The 19,115-nt window shown below is 69.3% G+C and overlaps 3 protein-coding genes across 3 annotated transcripts; 2 read left to right on the top strand and 1 right to left on the bottom strand.

Moving 5' to 3' along the window:
* Positions 1-10,785: 10,785 nt before the first annotated feature.
* Positions 10,786-12,968, bottom strand: RHOBADRAFT_26487 (uncharacterized protein; the record flags this gene model as incomplete). Its single annotated transcript, XM_018412747.1, has 7 exons — positions 12,896-12,968; positions 12,639-12,830; positions 12,493-12,570; positions 12,215-12,420; positions 11,648-12,145; positions 11,003-11,368; positions 10,786-10,917 (listed from the first exon to the last, which is right to left on the bottom strand). Coding segments are annotated over exons 2-7 (1,452 nt in total), but the record flags the coding sequence as incomplete, so codon positions are not given.
* Positions 12,969-13,901: 933 nt separating this feature from the next.
* RHOBADRAFT_53195 (uncharacterized protein) lies at positions 13,902-15,785 on the top strand (the record flags this gene model as incomplete). The annotated part of the gene is made up of 5 exons (XM_018416719.1): positions 13,902-14,074; positions 14,144-14,286; positions 14,349-14,433; positions 14,496-15,033; positions 15,144-15,785. The coding sequence occupies 5 exons, from the start codon at positions 13,902-13,904 to the stop codon at positions 15,723-15,725; spliced, it is 1,521 nt and encodes a 506-aa protein (XP_018271231.1). The 3' UTR covers positions 15,726-15,785.
* A 1,452-nt stretch (positions 15,786-17,237) lies between these two features.
* RHOBADRAFT_53194 (uncharacterized protein) lies at positions 17,238-19,113 on the top strand (the record flags this gene model as incomplete). Its single annotated transcript, XM_018416718.1, has 6 exons — positions 17,238-17,410; positions 17,472-17,614; positions 17,676-17,745; positions 17,831-18,227; positions 18,289-18,429; positions 18,497-19,113. 6 exons carry the CDS (start codon positions 17,238-17,240, stop codon positions 19,073-19,075), a joined length of 1,503 nt encoding a protein of 500 aa, XP_018271230.1. The 3' UTR covers positions 19,076-19,113.
* Between the last annotated feature and the right edge of the window lie 2 nt (positions 19,114-19,115).

The raw sequence follows: 19,115 nt of genomic DNA, 5'->3' as shown, positions 1-19,115 counted from the left end.
GAGGCCTGTGGGCGACAAGGGAGAGGGGCAAAGGCGTCAGGGGACCGTGCGGCGTTCAGAGAGCGCACTCGCCGGGACGGGCGCATAGGGAGAGAGCGAGAGAGAGAGAGAGAGAGGGAGAAAGGTGGACGCACGTCGCGGAACACGTTGGCGTCGAAGCCCGCCTCGAGCCCGTCGTCCACCGCTGCGTCCTCGAGCTCCTCGATCCTCGCCGCCACCGCCGCAAGGTCCACCAGCTCGACGCCGGGCAGCTCGCCCTGCTCCGCCCAAGCCTGCTGCAGCGCCGACGCACCTCGAGGGTCGTCGCTCATGGCGAGGACGGTCGGCGCGGCGGTCCCGCGTGCGGCGGCGCCGACGGCCCGAGCGAGCACTCGAGCATCCTCGCCCATCCACAGCGCGCCCTCCTCCCCACCGGCGCTCGCCCCCTTCTCGCCCGACGTCGCACCCGAAGCCCTCGCGCCGCACTCGTTGGCCCTGCCCGCGTTGCGCACCCGGCCGCTCGCCTTGAGGTCGGCGAACTCGGCGTCCGAGGCGTAGCGGACCGGCCCGTACTTGGGGTTGGCCGACTCGCGGCACTTGTCGCCGAGGCTGCAGGTGAGTAGTGGAGGAGAGGAGGAGGGAAGGAGAGTCAGGAGGTGGACGAGGCGAGCAAAGAGGAAGGCGCGAACGGACCGCAGGTGTAACCCGATCTTCCTCGCGCCCTCGCCCACAACCGCCTCGCTCAGGCTCGAGATGCTCGCCTCGATCCCCTCCTCGAGTCGCCACCACCTCCTCGCGACGTTGCTCATGGCGACAAAGACGGGCTCGAGCGCGGGCGGGACTGTTTGCGCGCCGTCGAGCGGGAGCGAGGGCGGGTAGGCTGCGAGCTCGGCGGCGTGGAGGTCGCGAAAGGGTTGTGCTGAAGATGAGGGGGAGGTGGAAGACGTAGGAGGGAAGAGGGAAAGGAGGAGGGCCGAGGTGTACGGGATGCTGTGCCGGGCGTCGTACAAGGGTGAGTCCACATCCTCGCCGCTTGACGGCAGGACGACAGACAGGCAGAGAGAACCCGACGCACTGGTACGCATCGGCGACATGGTCCTCCCTCGTCCAGGTCGGCCGCTCCAGCCCCTTGGCCGAGAACCGCTCAGGCCTCGTCCTGTCCCACTCGACGCCCGCAGCGCCGTTCTCGTCGTCGCTCAGCCGCGGGAGGACCTCGGTGCGCGAGGGGAGCATCTTGCGGCGGTCCGGGGACGAGGAAGGGAGGCGGCAGGTGCGGTTCGAGGGCGGGAGGAAGTAGCTGCGGGACGAGTGGCAAGGGTCAGGCTTCGAGCGGCGCCTATCTCTCGGGCACACGTCCCGCCGAGGCGCCTGCAGAAAGAAGGACGCGAAGGAACGAGCCGACACACTCGGCGATGGACCCGTACATCCAATCCTCCCGCTCGTCGGCGAGGAAGACCTCGTACCCGAACCGTTCGGCGACCGCCGCCGTGCGCACAAAGGGCAGGTACTCGGACGCAAAACCGCGCGTGCCCCGGAACCGGTACAGGAGGGTGCGGCTGCACTCGGGGAGCGAGGCGTCGCCATCGAAGCCGAGGAGGCGCAAGGATGGACGGGTCGGGGAGGACGGCGGCGAGGTCGACAGGGGGGCGGGTCGGGAGGGTAGGAGGTGGTGCGCGATGTCGAACGCGCGGTGCTTGGCGGCGGCGAGGCGGGCAGACCAGCTGGACGAGCTCTCGCCCGGGTCGACGTCGTCCTGCTCTTGCTCGACGACGAGGACGGGGCGGGCGACTGCGGCAGGGTCGAGTGCGGGCTCGACTGCTGGCGATGCTGCTGGTGCTGGTGACGACGACGGCTGCGTGGGTGCCGACGAGAGCAACGAGCTCGCAAAGATGAGGACGATGAGGGCCGCGAAGGCAGCGAGGACGACTGGCGGCCTCGAGCGGGGCGGCATGCGCTCCTGGTGCGACGGCGGCGGGGCCGGAGTGTCGTGTCGTGTCGTGTCGGGGGAGGGAGGAGAGGGGCGGCCGACAAAGGAAAAGCTCGACGAGGCGCAAGATAAGGGCGGAGGGGCGCGTGCTGGTGAATGAGCACGAGCCGCCTGTCTCGCCTTTGCGACCCGCGAGGCGCTCAGAGCTCGACCGTACGACAAGCAGCAAGCATGACAGGAACCGACAAGCAGTTAAAAAGAGAAGCTGAAGCGAGAGAGCTGGGCGAAAAAGCAGAGGCCGAGCAAGAGGCTGTTTGAGAAGGTCGGCTCGTCCTCTCTCGAAGCGACTGCTGCGGTCGATGCAGCCAGTCCACCGACACCGTCGCGACGGCTCTACTGCCCTCCTGCCTCCCTCTCCTTGGCGACTTCCTCCTCGACCTCGCGCACCTTGCGGCACGCCTCGCGCACGCGGTCGAGGAGGCCGCCCGGGATGCGCATGAGGCCCTGCTCGCTCACGACGCGGTACGCGACGCGGTTGGGCTCGTACGACGCGCCGACGACGCGGCCGTTCTGGACGAGGACGGACGCGAGGATGTCCTGCGGGTCCGGGACGCGGTTGGCGTCGGCGGGCGCGCGCTCGTCGGCGATGTGGCTGCGGGTGGCGCGAGTCAGGGACGGACGTGGACAGAGAGAGAGTGTGTGTGAGAGAGAAGAGACGGACAGGTGGGTGTCGTCGTGGAGGGCTTTGGCCTTTGTCTCGAGCCAGGGGTCCGACTCGACGTGCTCGCGCAGGACGTCGTGGACGAGCCTGAGCCAGTCCGGGTTCTCCTGGAGGGTCCTCGGGGTGATGGGCGGGAGGTTGTCGTCGGCTTGCGGTGGCGGCGGGGCAAAGGACGAAGGCTGCGAGGACGAGAGGGGCCGCAAGGTGCCGATGGTGGTGGGCGAGAAGTGGAGCGAGGGCGGGGGCGAGTCGAGGTAGGACAAGGTGTAGGCGCCTGGGAGGGACGGGTGCGGGTGGTAGCGGAGGCCCGGGTGGACCTTTGAGGCGGTCGAGGTGAGCCACCGCGAGCACGACGACAACGAGGAGGGCGAGGCGAAGCGGGGGCGGACGAGGGCGCGGGCGAGCATGGTGTCGGTGCTGGAGCAGTACGGTGGTGGTGGCGGTGCTTGCAGTGTTCTGGCTGGTGTGTGACAAGAGCGAGCGAGATGCCCGCCCGGATCGGCTCATCGCCTCATCGTCCGTCTCAACCGCACTCTCCCGAGCTCGTCCAGCAGTGGGGCTTACCTGCACTCGAACGAGCATGGCTCAAAGCCACTCGTACACCCAGTGCGCCCCACCTCTCCCTCTCTCCCGCCCTCGCCCAGGTCACCCAACCCCCCGTCATCCCCCTCAACTCGCATCGCGACCTCGTCCTGCGTGTGCACGAGCAGCCAACAGCACCACCTCCATCGTCTGGCCCGGTCGAGAGCAGCCCGCACCACCTCGAACCGCGCGCTGACCCCTCCTCCTCCCCCCCACCCACTCCCGTTCGTCCTCGCCGGCTCGTACGACTCGCCCGCCTCGCCCGACTGCAGCACCAACCAGGCCTACTCGGCAGCCCTCTCGGGCGCACTCGCCCACCTCGGCCAGCTCCTCGCCAACCCGCACTCGCGCTCGTGGAAACCCCTCGTCCCGCCAACCCCTTCCTCGTCCTCGGTCGCCGCCGCATCCCTCTCGGCCCGCCGCACCTCGACCGCCTCGACCGCGACCTCCCCCTGGGACATCTCGTCGTCCTCGCCGAGCGCGACCCCTCCCGCAGCCGCCGCCAAGGGCAAGGCGCGGTCGCGCGCACTCGACGGCGCCTCGTCCTCGGCCACCGCCTCGGACGACCCGCAGCTCGACCTCGTCAACGGCCTCGCCGCCCTCGACCCGACCCAGGTCCGCATCCACCGCAAGGCCGACAAGGAGCGCGGCGCCGACATCATCCGCGCCGTCGCCGAGGTCGCGTGCGACCCGGACCAGCTCGACCTCGATGCGCTCCGCGCCATCCTCGCTACGCCCGAGATCCGCAGCCACTGTGCGTCCCACAACTCTCTTCCTTCCGTCGACCTGCCGCGATTCACCTCAGGACACGCTCGCAGGGGACAAGCTCGTCGACTCGGCGTCGACCATCTCGCTCCTCGACCCGCTCACCCGCATCCTCAAGACCGACTACCGCCTCGGCTGGCCTGCGTCGCCCCGCGACACCATCACCATCTCGCGCACCTTTCCCTCGCACGACGGCAGCCCGTCATTGATCGACCTCGCCACGTCGCTGCCGCGCGCCGCCGACGAGCCGGCCTTTCTTCGACCCGCGCCGCCGTTCGTCAGGGCCAACGTCAACCTCATGGCGTGGTGCTTCCAGGTCGTGCCGGCTGCACCCCCGCCCGTCGGCGCCGGCACCTACTCGCCGAGCCTGAGCGCGAGCGCCCTCTCGTCCTCGTCGCCGTCGACCTCGCCCGCCGGGCCCTCGGCCTTCCCTGCGCACCTTCAACCCTCCTCCTCGTCCTCCCCCTCGACCGCCCAGCACCACTCGTCGACGCCTCGCCTGCGCATCACCCTCTTCTGGCAGTGGAACCTGCGCCTGTCGAACCCGCTCGGCCCGACCCCGGCACCTCACCTCGCCCACATCCCGTCGCTCCTCGCCTCCCTCGTTGCGCACTGCCGCTCGTCGCCGTCCACCTCGTCGTCGTCGTCGTCGGCGGCGGCGGCGGCCACGGTCGGCGCGCTCCCGCTCCTGAGCGGGTGGGGCAAGGGCGTCGAGATTAACCGCGACGAGTACGACGTCGGCGCCGAGATGCGCACGGTCGAGTACGCCGTCGTCGCCGACTCGAACGCGTCGGCGTCGACGTCGAGCGTCGGCGCGTCCGCCGGCCGCGACGAGGCGCAGCCGGCGAACGGCGAGGTCGAGGACGAGGTCCTGGACGAGGACGACGACGACGACGTGTCGGCGGTGGGCGGCAACCTGCAGGGCCTCGACGAGCTCGCCCGCCGTCGCGAGCGTCGCCGCCTCGCCCGCAGCGTCGAGATGACGCTCCCGCCGCTCGGCGTCCTGTTCCCGCCGGCGCCAACGCGAGCCGACTCGGCGACGGCGGCGGGCGAGCAGGCGCTGGATCCGGGCGGGCCCGGCGACGGGTGGGACGTGCGCGTGTCATTGACGATGCTCGGCGGCGGCACGGCGGCGGCGGCGGCGGACGCGGCGTCGAGCTCGAGTGCGCCTGCAGCGCCTTCCTACACCCTGTCGCTCTCGGCGCCCTCACCCTCCTCTTCTCTCCCTTCTTCGACCTCGGCCTCGTCTCCCGCACTCGACGCCTCGCGCGTCCCCGCCGGCCGCCTCACCCTGCGCCTCTCGCACGCCCGCCTCGCGTCCCCTTCGGCCCTCGTGCGCGTCTCGCTCTCGGTTCAGCGCCTCGCCGGCGCCAGAGGGGCCGTACGCGTCAACGGCGAGCGCGTCGACGTGCGCCGCGTCGAGGTGCGCGACGTCAGGGCGGGCGCAGGGATGGCGGCGGGAGGAGCGGCGGCCCCGGCGCCGTGGGACATGCCGGGAGGAGGGCTCGCGCCGAGAGACGACGATCGCGCGTCGGTCCTGACGGGCACGAGCGTCGGCGAGGGCGACGAGAGCGGCATCAGCGCCGCCGCCGGGCTCTCGGCGCCGGACGAGGCGCACTCGCTCGTCGGCGGCGGCGGCGGCAGCAGCGCGCCCTCGCCCGCGTCGATCCAGATCGCGGCGCTCCTGCGGCGGTCGTACATCTACTTCCCTGTCGCTCCTCCAGGAGCCGCCGGCCAAGTGGCGCCACGTCAGCGACGCCCAGGGCGTCACCGTCACGCAGCTCCTGTCGCCCGACCCGACCCTGACCATCTACCGCGCCGAGGCCGTCTTTGTCGGCGTCGGCGTGTGGGACGTCTTTGCGGCCGTCGTGACGCCGGGCGTCAGGAGGACGTGGGACCGCAGCGTCGAGGAGTGCTCGCTCGTCGCCGAGGAGGGCACGGGCGGGCAAGGCGTCGGCGAGCTGAGCGAGGTGTGGTGGGAGAAGAGGAAGGGTCAGTGGCCTGTCGCGTGCGTCCACCTCTCTCTCTCTCTCTCTTGCGGGGTGGATGAGCCGCCGAGAGCCGTGGTATTGACGCCGCTCTCGCACCCGCAGCCCTCGCGACTCGGTCCTCCTCCGCACCGCCTACAAGTCGCCGACGACGGTCCACATCTTCTCGTCCTCAACCGACGACACGTCCCTGTTCCCCTCGATCCCGCCTCCCGCACCGGGCACGATCCGCGCCCAAGTCGACCTGTACGGCTGGTCGATCGAGGCCCTCTCGCCGACGACGACCCAAATCACGCTCCTCGACCAGTCGGACCCGAAAGGGTGGAGCACCAAGTCGAGCTGGACGCCGCAGGCCCTCGTGCAGGCCGTCGCCGGCGTGCGCGACTACGCCATCAAGCGCGGCGCGCCCCCTGTCGTCACCCGCCTCGGCGGCGCCGGCGTGCGCAAGACGGCCGAGGAGTACGACCCGGACCGCGCCGCCCTGCGCGTCGAGTACGCCCTGTCGGGCACCTCGTCATCGTCGTCGTCGCCGGCTTCGTCGTCATCTTCCTCGACGGCCCAGGCGAGCGAGGACGCGTCGCAGACGGTCGAGTGCGAGATCCGGTGCGACGCGACCGTGTGGGCCGGCGCCTCGGGCCTCGACGTCGTCGTCGACCCGCCACCGTCGTCCGTCACGGCCCTCTCGCGTCACCGCCTGAGCAGCGCCGGCGGCGGCCTGTGGCTCTCGATCGAGCACCCGCCGGCGCTCGTGCGCTCCGAGGGGCGCGTCGCCGTCAGCGTCCGGCGCGGCGCCGGGCCCGCCGGGAGCGTCATGGTCAACGGCGCGAGGGTCAAGACGGACGTCGAGGTGCTCGACGACGACAAGGTGCGCCTGCTCGAGAAGCAGAAGCGCGTCAAGCCGAGGCCGGTCCCGCTCGACCAGTACGAGACGCTCGGGCCGCGCTCGACGACGGGCGCAGCAGCGCAAGCGCTCGCAGCGGGCGGAGCAGCAGGAGCGGCGGGAGCGGGCCAGGGTGGGGCGGCGTTGGGCGGCTCGAGCGCGAGGGACGGGCTTGGTGCGGCGTCGAGCGGTGGCGCCAAGGACGGCAAGGACGGAGCGGCGGGAGCGGGCAAGGCGGCATCCGTCGATGGCGATGCTCTCGGCGACGCGGCGTCAGCCGGGCGACGAGGGTCGGCAGATGCGGCCGCCGCAACGAGCTCGACGGCCGGCTCGACCAACGACGTCGCCGCCGTCGACTTTGCCGCCGCGCCCAAGGCGCCCCTCGACCCGCCCGCGTGCGCGCTCGATGCCCTCGCCTGGCTGCAGACGTTCCACGCCGAGCAAGGGCCCGAGTTGACCGACCCGGCGCCCGGTTGGGCCATCGTCTCGGAGCGCGGCGGCACCGTCGTACGCAAGAAGGTCCTCCCTCGCCTCAGCGACACGTTCCCCGTCTACCGCGGCGACAAGATCGTCCAGGGCCTGACGGCCGACGAGATCGCCGCCGTCGTGACGAGCCCCGGGTGCCGCAAGGCGTGGGACGAGCGCGTCGAGAGCGCGACGCCGCTCGCCAGCTACGGCCACGGCGTCACGACGTGCGCCATCGCGACCAAGCCGGCGTTCCCGTTCAAGGGCCGCATCTTCTTCGTCGCGACCGCCAACGCCGCCGTCAAGGTGCCGTCGGCCAGCTCCGGCGCGTCCACCTCGACCGTCCTGTTCGTCGCCTCGGCCTCGTACACGCCGACGCCGTCGAGTGGGACGGCGAGCGACTCGTTCGACCCGGTCAAGGTCAACCCGTCGTCGCTTCCCGCCGGCCAGGTCCTCCTCGAGGGCTGGATCCTCGAGACGCTCGACCCGTACACGTCGTCGGTCCTCGCCATCCCCTCGACGCGCTGCACCTACGTCGCGTGCGTCGACCAGAAGGGCGCCGTCCCGCTCGCGCTCAACGGCGTCCTCAACGCCAACCTCGCCAAGAGCATCTCGGCCGTCGAGCAGCTCGGCAAGACGCGCGGTCCGCTCCCGCGAGTGTGGGCGCCGAGCGCGGGCCTCCAGATCGAGGGCCCGCTCAGCGACGACAGCGACACGGTCGACTTTGTGTGGCGCCTGTCGCCGTCGTCGGTCGACGCAGGAGGTCCGAGCGGCACGAGCCAGGTCGTCGCGGCCGACTTCGAGGCGGCCGACGGCACGTTCCGCTCGCTGTACCGCGTCGGCGGCAAGCAGCAGCTCGACCCGGCGCCCGCAGAGCAGGAGGTGCCGCTGCCGCGCCCGGCTGCGGCGCTGCGCAAGGCGTCGACCTTTGGCGGCGGGGCGGTTAAGAGCAAGGCGCCGCCGCTCCTCTCGCCGTCCCTGCCCGTCGGCTCGTCGCTCCTCAAGAGCGAGCTGCCGCGCAGCGCGTCCCTCAACCTCGGGAGCGTCGCACCGCCCGTCCTCCAGAAGCCCGCGACCGGGATGGAGCTGTCGCACAAGACGAGCCGCAGCTCGCTCCGCAGCAAGTCGCCGCCCGCAGCGCCGTCGACGTCGAGCGCCACCGCGGGCTTGAGCGCCTCGCCCGCGCAGAAGAACGGCCTGTCGGCGGCCGCCGTCGACGTGCTCGACCCGAGCGCGTTCGACCTCGTTGTCGCCGAGCTCGTCGTCGACCTCAAGCAGTTTCCGCACGGCTACTCGGTCACGGCGTCGTCGCAGCTCGTCGCCCCGACCGCCGACAACCCTCTCTCGCTCGACGCGCTCCCCCCTCGGTCGCTCGCCCCGCCTTCGTCGTTCTCGCCCGCCTCGACCACCCCGACGCAGGTCCCCCTGCGCTGCGTCGCCCATGATGCGCCTCTCCCCTCGATCCTCACCGCCTCGCTCGACGCGTGGAAGCGCGCCAACCACCTCGTCCGCATCCTCATCCCGACGGGCGCCATCACGCACCCAATCCAGGACCCGCTCCGCTCGGCCGAGGACAAGAGCCGCGCGAGCGCGCCGCCCGACTGGTACCGCCTCCTGAGCGACGAGGGCGCGCTCGTCGAGGTCAAGATCGTCGCGTTGCCGGCGCCGAGCGCCGCGTCCGAGCGTGAGCGTGCGCTCAAGGCCAAGCAGCGTGGAGCGTCGGCGCAGGACCCGAGCGGCGACGGCGTGCCTGCCGCATCGAGCGGCGCGGCCAAGGTGACGGGCCAGGCGGCCAAGAGCGTCGTCTTCAACGGCGACAAGGTTGTCGTGCTGAGCCAGAAGGAGAGCAAGGCGGTCCTCGCCCGGTTCGAGGACGACGAGTTGCCGCTCCAGGGCGCCAAGATCTCTCGGTCCGTCTCCCTCTTCCCTTTACGACCCTCGCCGACGTCCTACTGACCTTGGCGAGTCCCGCACCGCAGCGTCGCACCGCCAAAGCGCCGCAAAGCGTCGGTCGCGCCCGATGTCGAGCCCAACCGCCCTGCGCCCGAGCTCCTCCCCGTCGAGTTCCGCCAGCCCCTCGCCGTCGCCGTCCGCCTCCTGCTGCCCAAGCCCACCACGCCCGTCGTCGACGACTTTGAGTTCCCCGACCCCAAGTCGCCGGGCAGCACGACGCCTGCAGTCGAGGAGGCTCGTTCGCCCGTACTTGGTGGAAAGGCGACGCTCAGCAGCGTGGTGCGTCTCTCTCTCTCTCTCTCTCTCTCTCTCCTTCTCGTCCCTTTCAAGCACGCGATACTGAACCTGCCGTCTCTGCACGCAGGCGAGTCGTCGCGACACGACCTCGTCGGACTCGGCGCCGGCAACGGGCGCCCTGAGCGGCCTTCTCGGCACCTATCAGCGCCTCGGCTCTACCATCATGGCCACGACGGTCGACGTCACCGAGACGAGCCCGACCGGCGCTGTCGCTGTTCGCCGCACGTTCACCCTCTCGTTCGTGCTCCTCGTCGCCATCATCTCGTTCCTCATCGGCTCCCTCTTGCGGTCTCTCCTTACTCGTGCGCCCGCCTTTCTCTCTCTCTACCTCTACCAGTCTCCTTGTCGTACTGACTGAGCGCCTGTTCGTCGTCGCGACAGCCGCCGACTACATCATCTACCGCCCCGAGTCCGCCTCGCAGCACGCCGCCGTCGAGCATGCGCTCCTGCAAGCGGTCGACCCGCACAGGCGGTGGAGGACCGCCAAGCGACTTTTCGAGCTCCGTACCGGCTGGTCGGGCTCGTCCTGGGACGTCATCGTCGCCGCCGTCCGTCGCGAGGAATGAGCCTCCCGCGACTTTCCTCCTCTCTCCCTCCTCGTCCACCTTGTTGTAGACAGCCCTTGCCTCGTCTTCCTCGTACCTCTCCCTCGCATCATCGTGCATCTGTCCTTCTCCCCCTCAGCACACCGACGTGGCTGTCACGCAATCTCGACGTGTTGTTTCTTCTTCCTCTCGGGCCTTGCTCTCGCTCTTCTCGCCGGTTCGAGGGAGAGTGAAAAAGAGAGAGGAACAACAACAGCTAGCGCGCTACAACCAGCAAGCTCGACCCACGTCCAGCGCACAGCCCCTCAGAGCTCGTCGTAGCCGTCAAACTCGTCCTCCTGCGCGCCCGTCGCAAACTCGGCCCGCCAAGACTGCTCCTCCTCGTCCTGCGCGACGTGATCGTCCTCGGTCCCCTCGTCCTCGCGCCTGCTGCCTCGTCCTCCGCGACGGCTCGCGACCGACGGCGACTCGCTCGGGGCGCGACTGCCCTGGCGCCAGGTCGGCTCGGGCGTGACGATGGGCGTCCCTGCGACGCGCTGCTGCTGCGCGCTCGCCGAGCGTTTGTCCTTGCGCCCGCTCTTGCCCTTGCGCGAGCCGTACCGCTGCCCGATGAGCGGCTCGTCCTCGTCGTCGTCGGCGGCGTCGGTCCCGCCGCCGTAGGTCGAGCCGGCGTCCGAGCCGGCGTCGAACAGGTTGCGGATCGCGTCGTAGTTGATCTTCTTGGAGAACTTCTTCTTCTCGAGCATCTTGGTCGTCGCGTCGGCGGCAGTGAGGCCCGTCGCCGTCTCGGCGTCGCGAGGCTTGGTGCGCTTGCGCTGCGGGGCGAGGACGGGCGACGAGGTCAGACCGAGAACGGCTGCGAGGAGAGAAAGAGAGACAAGGAGCGAAGGTCGGACGTACAGGTCGTTGCGAGATGGGCTTGAGCTCGCCGTCGGGGCCCGTCTGCTTCTCGGCGAGCTCGCGCAGGTAGTCCTTGTTGGCGTTCATCCACAGCCGCTTCTTGACCTCGACCTCCTCGGGCGTGAGGATGAAGGCGTCGAGCTCGTCCTCGTCGAGGTCGTCGAGGCGGTCGTTATCGTCGAGCTGGAACGGCGGCGTCTGCGAGACCTTGGCGAGCCGCTTGGCGTCCTGCTGGTCGAGCTCGTGGGCGAGTGTGGCGCCGACGGTCGAGCCGAGGTAGGTCGCCATCTCGTCGCGCATCGCGTCGTCGTACTGCTCGTGGCCCTCGCCCTCGAGCACCTCGTCGGCCGGGTCCTGCCCGGGCCCCTCCTTGTCGCCGTCCTCGCCCTCGTCGTCGCCCGAACCAGCCGCCTGCGACGACGAGCGCGCCGCCCGGGACCCGCCGTCCTCGGTACGCTTGCGCTTGCCGAGCGACTTGGCCGACGGGAGCGGCGGCGGCGCCATCTCGCCCTCGGCCTCGTCTGCGCCCGCTCCTGCGCTCGCGCCCGCACGATCGCCCTCGCCCGTCGTCTCGTCCTGCCCGTCCTCGGCCTCTGCCGTCACCTCGCGGTCGGCGAGCTCGCGGAACGCCCTCGCGCCGCCGACGCTGCTCGCCTCGGACGCGGCCGAGTCGTCGCGGAGCTTGCGCGACTTGGTCGCGCGCGCCTTCTCCTCGCGCTTGATGCCCTGCGTGTACGCCGGCGGGTCCTGCGTCTCCTCGAGCCAGATGGACCGAAAGTCGGCGACCGTGAGGCTGCCGCTCGCCGTCTCCTTGAACTCGGCGAGGCGCTTGCGCAGCGTGACGTCGGCGATCTTGACGACCTGGACGATCTCCTCGATCGAGCGGCGAAAGTTGTTCATGCGCGCCGCGAGGAGGAGGCACGCGCCGCAGATGCCCGACGGGCGGCGCCCAATCTGCATCCAGTCGCGGCCCATGCGGTTGACGAGGCGGGTCGCGTCGAGCGCCACCTTCTGCGTCTCGTCGCCAAAGTCGAGGAGGGCCGCAAAGCGGGTGATGTAGATGACGGGATCGATGACGGGGACGTTGATGTGCAGCTCTCGGACGAGCTTGAGGTAGGTCGAGCCGAGGACGAAGACGTTGATCTGCACGACGACGGACGAGGCGAGTCAGGGAGGGCGCGAGGACGGCGGGCGGGACAGTGTCGGGCTCACCTCGATGAGGTCGGAGAAGTCGATGAGCATCTGGGTGCCGTTGGCCTGCCGGGTCGCCGCGTACAGGCAAGCCGCCGCGACGTACTGCGTGCGGCGGCCCTTGGTAAAGTTGCTGTTGACGGCGAGGTTGAAGAAGCGGGTCGCGACGTTCGACAGGTGCTCGCTAAGGCGCAGACCGGTGGCGAGCTCGAAGATGCGGCGACGGCCTGCGGGCGGGAGGAAGGAAAGGGTGAGCGAGAGCTCGCAGGGAGCACTAAGACGGGCGAGAGCGCACGCACCGTTGAGAAGGGTTTGTTCCCTCGACTCCTGCGTCGCAATGCCGCGTTGACGGTAGCCGGCCGGGGCCCGAGCACGAGCTGCAGGCGGGGAGAGAGAGAGTCAGGGAGCAGGCCGGCAGGAGGAAGAAGGGATCTTTGGGACGCACTCTGGTCGGCTCCGACGTAGCTGCCCTGCACCATGGCCGCACCGCCCGACGTCTCGCCGAACGTGATCTCGCTCACGATGCCGTTCTCCGACATGACCGTGCCGCACATGGTGCACACGGTCTGGGCGTCCATCTCGACCACCGAGTCCTCGCCGCACGAGCTGCAGATCATGGTCGCGGTGGTTGAAGGCTCTGCACGGGACAAGTTGAGGTCAGCAAACATGCCGTCGTGGCAGAGGGAGAGGTGCGCGACGCACAACAGGAGGGAGCAGGCGGGGCGGGGCGAGAAGGCGGATCGGCGCTTTGCGGTGGTGAAGGTCGGGCGGGGTGCGCTCGAGAGAGATAGATGAAGCTGCCGAGGCTGTCGTCGCGCTTGTCCGAGTGGTAGATGGGGGCGAGGCTGCGCGAACAAAACAGAGGCCGGGGTCAGCACGCGAAGGGGGCAGAGCCTGGCTGCGGCGCGTCGTGTGGGGCTCGCGAGGCAACTTGAGAGGACAGGGGACGCACCTGTAAGCTGCTGAGCGCTGCTCGAGGTGTACTTGGCCGGCGAGAGCCGAGGGAGATGAAAGCGGAGGGCGGGGTCGAGGTGCGCGACGCAACGTCCAACCGGGCTCACGGTGAGCGGTAGAGCACGTCAAGCGCTGGTGGAGCGTGCTTGTACTGTCGCAGAGCGTGCACGAGAGCCCTCGAGGTGTGGTCGACACCAGCTCACCTCTCGACTCGCCGAAGAGATCTGCGCCTCTCTCTGCTCGCGACCACGCTCTCCAGCTCGCGGTACAGCACACCAGGGGCAGCACACACGTCCAGCTCGTGTCTGTACGCCGCGAGACTGTCGCCGCTGTGCCTCGGACAGTGCTCTCCTCGTTCCCGTCACTCTCTCTGGCTCGGGACCAGCCTCGCGCCCGCCGCTCCGGATGGAGCAGGTCGTCCGCGGCCGCTGTGCTAGGCCAATCACGGTATGGCCGCTCGCCCAGCTGTCGAGTGCACGGCCGGCCTCGCGCCATTCGAGCTCTTCAAGTTCTGGACGCGAGCGATCGACAGGTACCCTTGTCCCTGCCCGTGCTGCAGCCGCACTCTGCTCTCGATTGCCCTGGGCGAGAGTAGTTGGCGCGCCTCGTACACGCTCGAGGCCCGCCGTGTTCCCACTCGATCCGCCCAACCCTTTCTCGAGCGCGCCCTCGTCGCCCGCCTGCCCTCCCCCACCTCCTCTTCGACCGCCAACCACCGACGGCGAGCCTTGCTACCCTCGCTGTCGCACGCGCCATGTCGTCGACGCTGGCACAGGCGCAGGCAGATCTGCTCGAGCTGCTGGCCAGCCTGTCGCCGAACGACGACCCGTACGCCGCCGTCGCGACCTACCTGCGCGATCAGATCTACCCGAGCGTCCCGTACTCGGCCACCTGCCAGCTCTACTTCCTCGCCGGTGGACTCGGGCTGTGCGTCCCACTCTCTCACGTCCCTCGTTCCCGCCCGCCTGGCGCTGACCGGTCGCCTCGGCCCTGCAGCACCGCCGTCCTCATCCTCGTCTCGTTCGTCATACGCTGGAGGAAGGGCGGCTTCTGGATCCTGCGCATGCAGCAGGCGCCTCGCATGGTGCGCCCGCACTGGAGCATCAGCTGGAGCCTGCTCGCCGTCGTCATGATTATGCGTGCGTCCTCGCCCCCTTTCCTCCTCTCGGGCCTTGCCGACTGACCATCCCTCTCTCCCCAGTGTTCGAGGTCTTCATCGGCTACGCGATAGCGCTCTACGCCAAGAAGGCCGAGAAGCGCTTCGGGTACTGGGTTTTGGTCGTTTGGTGCGTCCCTCCCGCCGCCGCTCGAGCCGGCTCGTACTTACTGACGAGCGACGCGCACGCAGGGGTATCGCCTGGTTCGGCGGGCACACGGCGGCATGGTCGCTCCTCGTGTCGTACACCCTGCACCTCTTCGCGTCGACCGGGCGCTCGGTCACGCTCCTCGCGGCCGGCGCCAACCTGTTCGGCCTCGTCGTCCCGGTCTTCTACTTCTGCATCCTCATCCCGCTCGTCGTCATTGGCGGCAACGCCTACTCGGCGATGATCGGCGAGTACCGCATCGCCCTCGAGCTCCTCGACGCGGCGTCGGCGACGTGGTCGCCCGGCCAGCAGATCAGCATCGTCTCGCTCGCGCCGGCGCTGCCTCTCTTCGAGCGCCTCATTGGCCAGTACCTCAAGTTTCAGCGATACTTCCGCGTCGTCTTCATCTTTTACACCGTCACGGCCGTGGCCCTCGTCGTCGTCCTCGTCACGGTCGCCTCGCTCTATCTCTCGTCGCTCCGGCGCATCTTCAAGGAGACGAGGCACGACATGGCGTACATCTCGGGACCTAGCTCGTCCGCCCCTCAGCCGCAGCAGGTTCAGGTCGCCCGGACGCTCCGAGTGCGTCCTCTCCTCTTCTTTCCTCGCCTTCCCTCTCTTTTCCTTTTCTCCTCTCCTCTCCTCTCTCTCTCCCTTATGCGGCCCTCGCTCACAGGCTTCTCCTCACACAGTCGCTCCTCCTCACGATCATCGCACTCACCTCGCTCGGCACCGTCTTTACCGTCGTCGCCATTATCGCCGCCTACGACCCTCGCGGTCTCGCCTCGTCCTCCCTGCGGGCCCAGATCCTCATCCTCCTCCCCCTCTACGCCTTCCTCGCTTTCGGCTTCGCGTGCGCGATCCTCCTCGTCCTGAGCGCACGCGACGCGAGGCCCGACGACGCGAGAGCCGGGACGGGCTCGTATTCGCGCTCAGGCCGCGCGAGGGACGCCGGGCCCGGGGCTCGCAGCCGCGGCGCATACAGCGGCGGCGGCATGACGGGCTCGAAGGTGAGCGAGCGAGGACGGGTGGGAGCGCTCGACAGCGCCGACCTCGGCGGCAACGGGCACCCCTCGTCGATCCAGCTCGTCCAGGTCCTCTCGGGCAAAGCGTTCCACCAGCAGACGTACTCGCACGACGGGCGCGGTCGAGGCGGCGGCACGCAGAGCGCATTCGGCGGCGTGAGCGTCGCCGTCGACGTCGACGTCGTCGTCGACGGGGAGGACGACGTCGAAAACGAGAAGGTGGACTCGGGCTATCGAGCGGGCATCTAGCGCGGGCGAGCGCATTGTACTCTCGATCTGTTGTCCTGTAACACAGTGCGCATGGCTCTCGTATTGCATTGTCGAGTCTACAAGAGGAAAGCGGGCGAGGAGGTCCATGCGCCGAAGAGAGAACGGGCCGTCGAGGAAGAGGCGGGCTCCAGCCACGAGGTGCTCCCGGCGGCGTGTACCCGCCAGGGCGCGCGCGCACCGGCAATGCCCTGTCATCCGTCCCGCCGACCTGCTCGTCCCGCGCGAGCGTCGTTCCTCCCTCGCCCGTTCCCTGACCGACGCTGTGTGCCACGACCAGCGTTCGGCCCGTCTCGCCCGCCGGTCGTTCACCTCGCACTCGCTCCGACAGGTCGTTTGTGTTTCGTCGGGCTCGGGGCGGTTATGGTCGAAGAAGCACGGACGAAAGGGAGCAGAGGCGGACGAGGACGGGCGAGAGCGGAACCCGGGTCGAGGAGGCAGAGCGCGCCGACTCGCAGTCTTGCGCGAAGGTACCAGGATGGTCGGCTGTCGGCTGTGCTCGGCGCGGCGTGCGGCAGCGAGAGAAGTGGGCGAGGGTGCTGCAGGTGGGGCGGCGAGAGGTCAGCCAGGCGTCGACTCGCTCTGGGCTCGCGATAAAGGTATCTGGAGGGCAAGGAGGGTATGTGGACGCACCTGTGGCTGTTCAAGCGCTCGGCGAGGCGCTGTCGACCGGCGATGAGCACGAGAAGCAGATTGGAGGGCCAAAAGACACAGGCGGGTCGGCCCAGCCTCGGCGAGCGTGCGCTGCGTGCGGCAGAGGTCGCTGAGATGCTGTGCTGCACGGTGCCGCTGTCGCTGAGCGTCCAGCCAGGCGAGAGAGCAAGATGGGGGCGACGTTCGCCTCCCCCTCTCCGCTCGTCCTCGCACCACTCTCTCGCAGCGGCAACCTGCTCTGCGCTCCGGCTGAGCGCTTCCGGCGACGACCACAAAGCTAGAGGGCACCGGGCGGCCGTCTCTGCTGCGCGCAAGCCCGGCCCGCGCCGTCCACCTCCTCCTCGTTCTGGGTCGCTTCCAGCCGCTCGATCCCCGGCCAGTCCGCATCGAGCGCACTGCGCGACCGTGCGGGTCAACGTTGTGCGCTCGGGCTCGACGCCGGTGCACCTCCACCTCTCCGTCCCCTTGTCCCGCACGCGCCGCCCTTGCCCTCGCAGCTCGCACCGCTGTCCTTTGTCCGGTCCGTCCGAGAGAGCAGCCCGCTACCGCCTGCGCGGGGACGAACAATCCGCAGTCTTGCTCTCGGCCTTCATCGACGCTCTCGCATCGCCGCGACGTGCACTCGACCGCCTCGTCGCTCGAACCCTTTCCTCCTGCCGATCGAGCGAGGCGCAACGGCTCCTGCGCTCGCACTGTTCGGCTGCTGGGGGACGGCTAGTGCTGTCCGTTCGGACACGCGGGCTCCTGTCCGTGCAGCGTCCCCTCGTCGTCCTCGCCGGCAGCTTCCCCTCTTTCACTCGTCCCTCACCTCGAGCCGGCCCTGCTCGCCGCCTCAGCCTCATGTCGTCGACACTAGCAGAGGCTCAAGCAGACCTGCTCAAACTGCTGGCGAGCCTCTCGCCCGGGGACGACCCGTACGCCGCCGTCGCGACCTACCTGCGCGATCAGATCTTCCCGACCGTGCCGTACTCGGCGATCTGCCAGCTGTACCTTCTCGCTGCAGCATTAGGACTGTACGTCGTCCTTCTCCCTCTACGACCCTTCAGGGCCGTCACTGACCCCGCCAACCTGCAGCGCGACCATCCTCATCCTCACGTCGCTCTTCATTCGGTGGCGCAAGGGCGGGTTCTGGCTCCTGCGCATGCAGCAGACGCCCCGAATGGTCCGACCGCACTGGAGCGTCAGCTGGAACCTTATTGCCGTCGTCATGCTCGTCCGTGCGTCTCCCCTCCTTCCTCATCCTCGTCGAGCCCTTGCTCACTCTCCCTCGGCCGACAGTGTTCGAGGTCTTTGTCGGCTACGCGACCGAGTACTACCGCAAGGAGGCCAATGAGCGCTTCGGCTTCTGGTTCTTCGTCGTCTGGCACGTCATTCTCTTGGTCTCGAGGGCGCCTCCTGGAGAGCGCCTCGCTGACTTTCATTTGGCCGAACAGGGGCGTGGCGTGGTGGGGCGGTCAGACGGCGGCATGGTCACTCGGCGTGTCGTACACCCTGCACGAGTTCGCCTCGACGGGCCGCTCGTTGTCGTTCCTCTCTTCGTGCTCGAACGTGTTCGGCCTCGTGGTCCCGGTCGTCTACTTTGGCGTCGTCCTTCCTCTCGTCATCATCGGCGGCACGGCGTATTCGGGCATGATCGGGCACTATCGTGCGGCCGACGAGCTTCTTGCGCGGGCGTCGACGGCATGGAAGCCGGGTGAGCGGGTCAACATCCTTTCGCTCGCGCCGGCCATGCCGATCCTCGAACGGCTCGTCGCCCGATACGAGACCTTCCAGGTGTACTTCAGGGTCCTGTTCATCTGGTACGGCGTGACCGCTGTCGTCCTCGTCATCGTGCGTCCCCGTCGCCACTCCTCGCCGACTCGAGAACCTGATTGACCTTCTCAAGTTGCAGTGCCTCGTCAGCATCGCCTCGATCTACCTCACGTCACTGCGACGCGTACTGTCGACGACACGGCACGAGCTCGCGTCGACGTCGGGTTCGAGCACGTTCATCCGCCGCCCTCAGCAGGCTCAAGTCGCCCGCACGCTGCGAGTGCGTCTCGCCGCTCGGACCTCCTCTTTTTGCCGTACTCTCGCTCACGCTCTCTTCTCTCTCGCAGTCTCTCCTCTTGACCATCATCGCGTTCTCGTTCCTGGGCACCGCCTTCAGCCTCGATGCCATGCTCGCCGCCTCGGATCCTCGCGCCCTCGCCTCCAACTCCCTGCGGGCCCAAATCCTCATCCTCCTCCCCCTCTACGCCTTTGCCGTGTTCGGCCTCCCCTGCGCGGTCCTCCTCGTCCTCAACGCTCGAGACGCGACCGCCGCCGAGGACTCGAACTCGGGCTCGCACTCGTACTCGGCTCGCGCGAGGAACCTCGGGCACGGCGCGTTCGGCAGCGGCGACCGGGCGACGGGCTTCAAGGGCAGTCGAGGGCGAGCAGGCGTCGACGAGGGCATCGACGTCACGAGCGCGGGCCAGCAGTTCTCGATCCAGCTCGCCCACCTCGACTCGAACGAGCCGTTCCCCCCGCCAGCGTTTTCGTCCGTGGCAGGAGGCGGCGACGGTGCCGGCGCGCAGGGTGGACTCGGCGGCGTCAAGGTGGCGGTCAACGTCGACGTCGTCGTCGACGAGGACGACGAGGTCGAGGACGAGAAGTTCGACTTGCGCCGCTCGACGACTCGAGGAGCGGACGTGTAGAGCAATCGACGACGCAGCCGAGCCTCGCAATGTAGCCGTG

Source organism: Rhodotorula graminis (genome assembly GCF_001329695.1).
Source record: "Rhodotorula graminis WP1 unplaced genomic scaffold RHOBAscaffold_6, whole genome shotgun sequence".
Lineage (NCBI taxonomy): Eukaryota > Fungi > Basidiomycota > Microbotryomycetes > Sporidiobolales > Sporidiobolaceae > Rhodotorula > Rhodotorula graminis.
The sequence above is the reverse complement of the archived record's forward strand: the minus strand, read 5'-3'. Positions and strand labels throughout refer to the sequence as shown.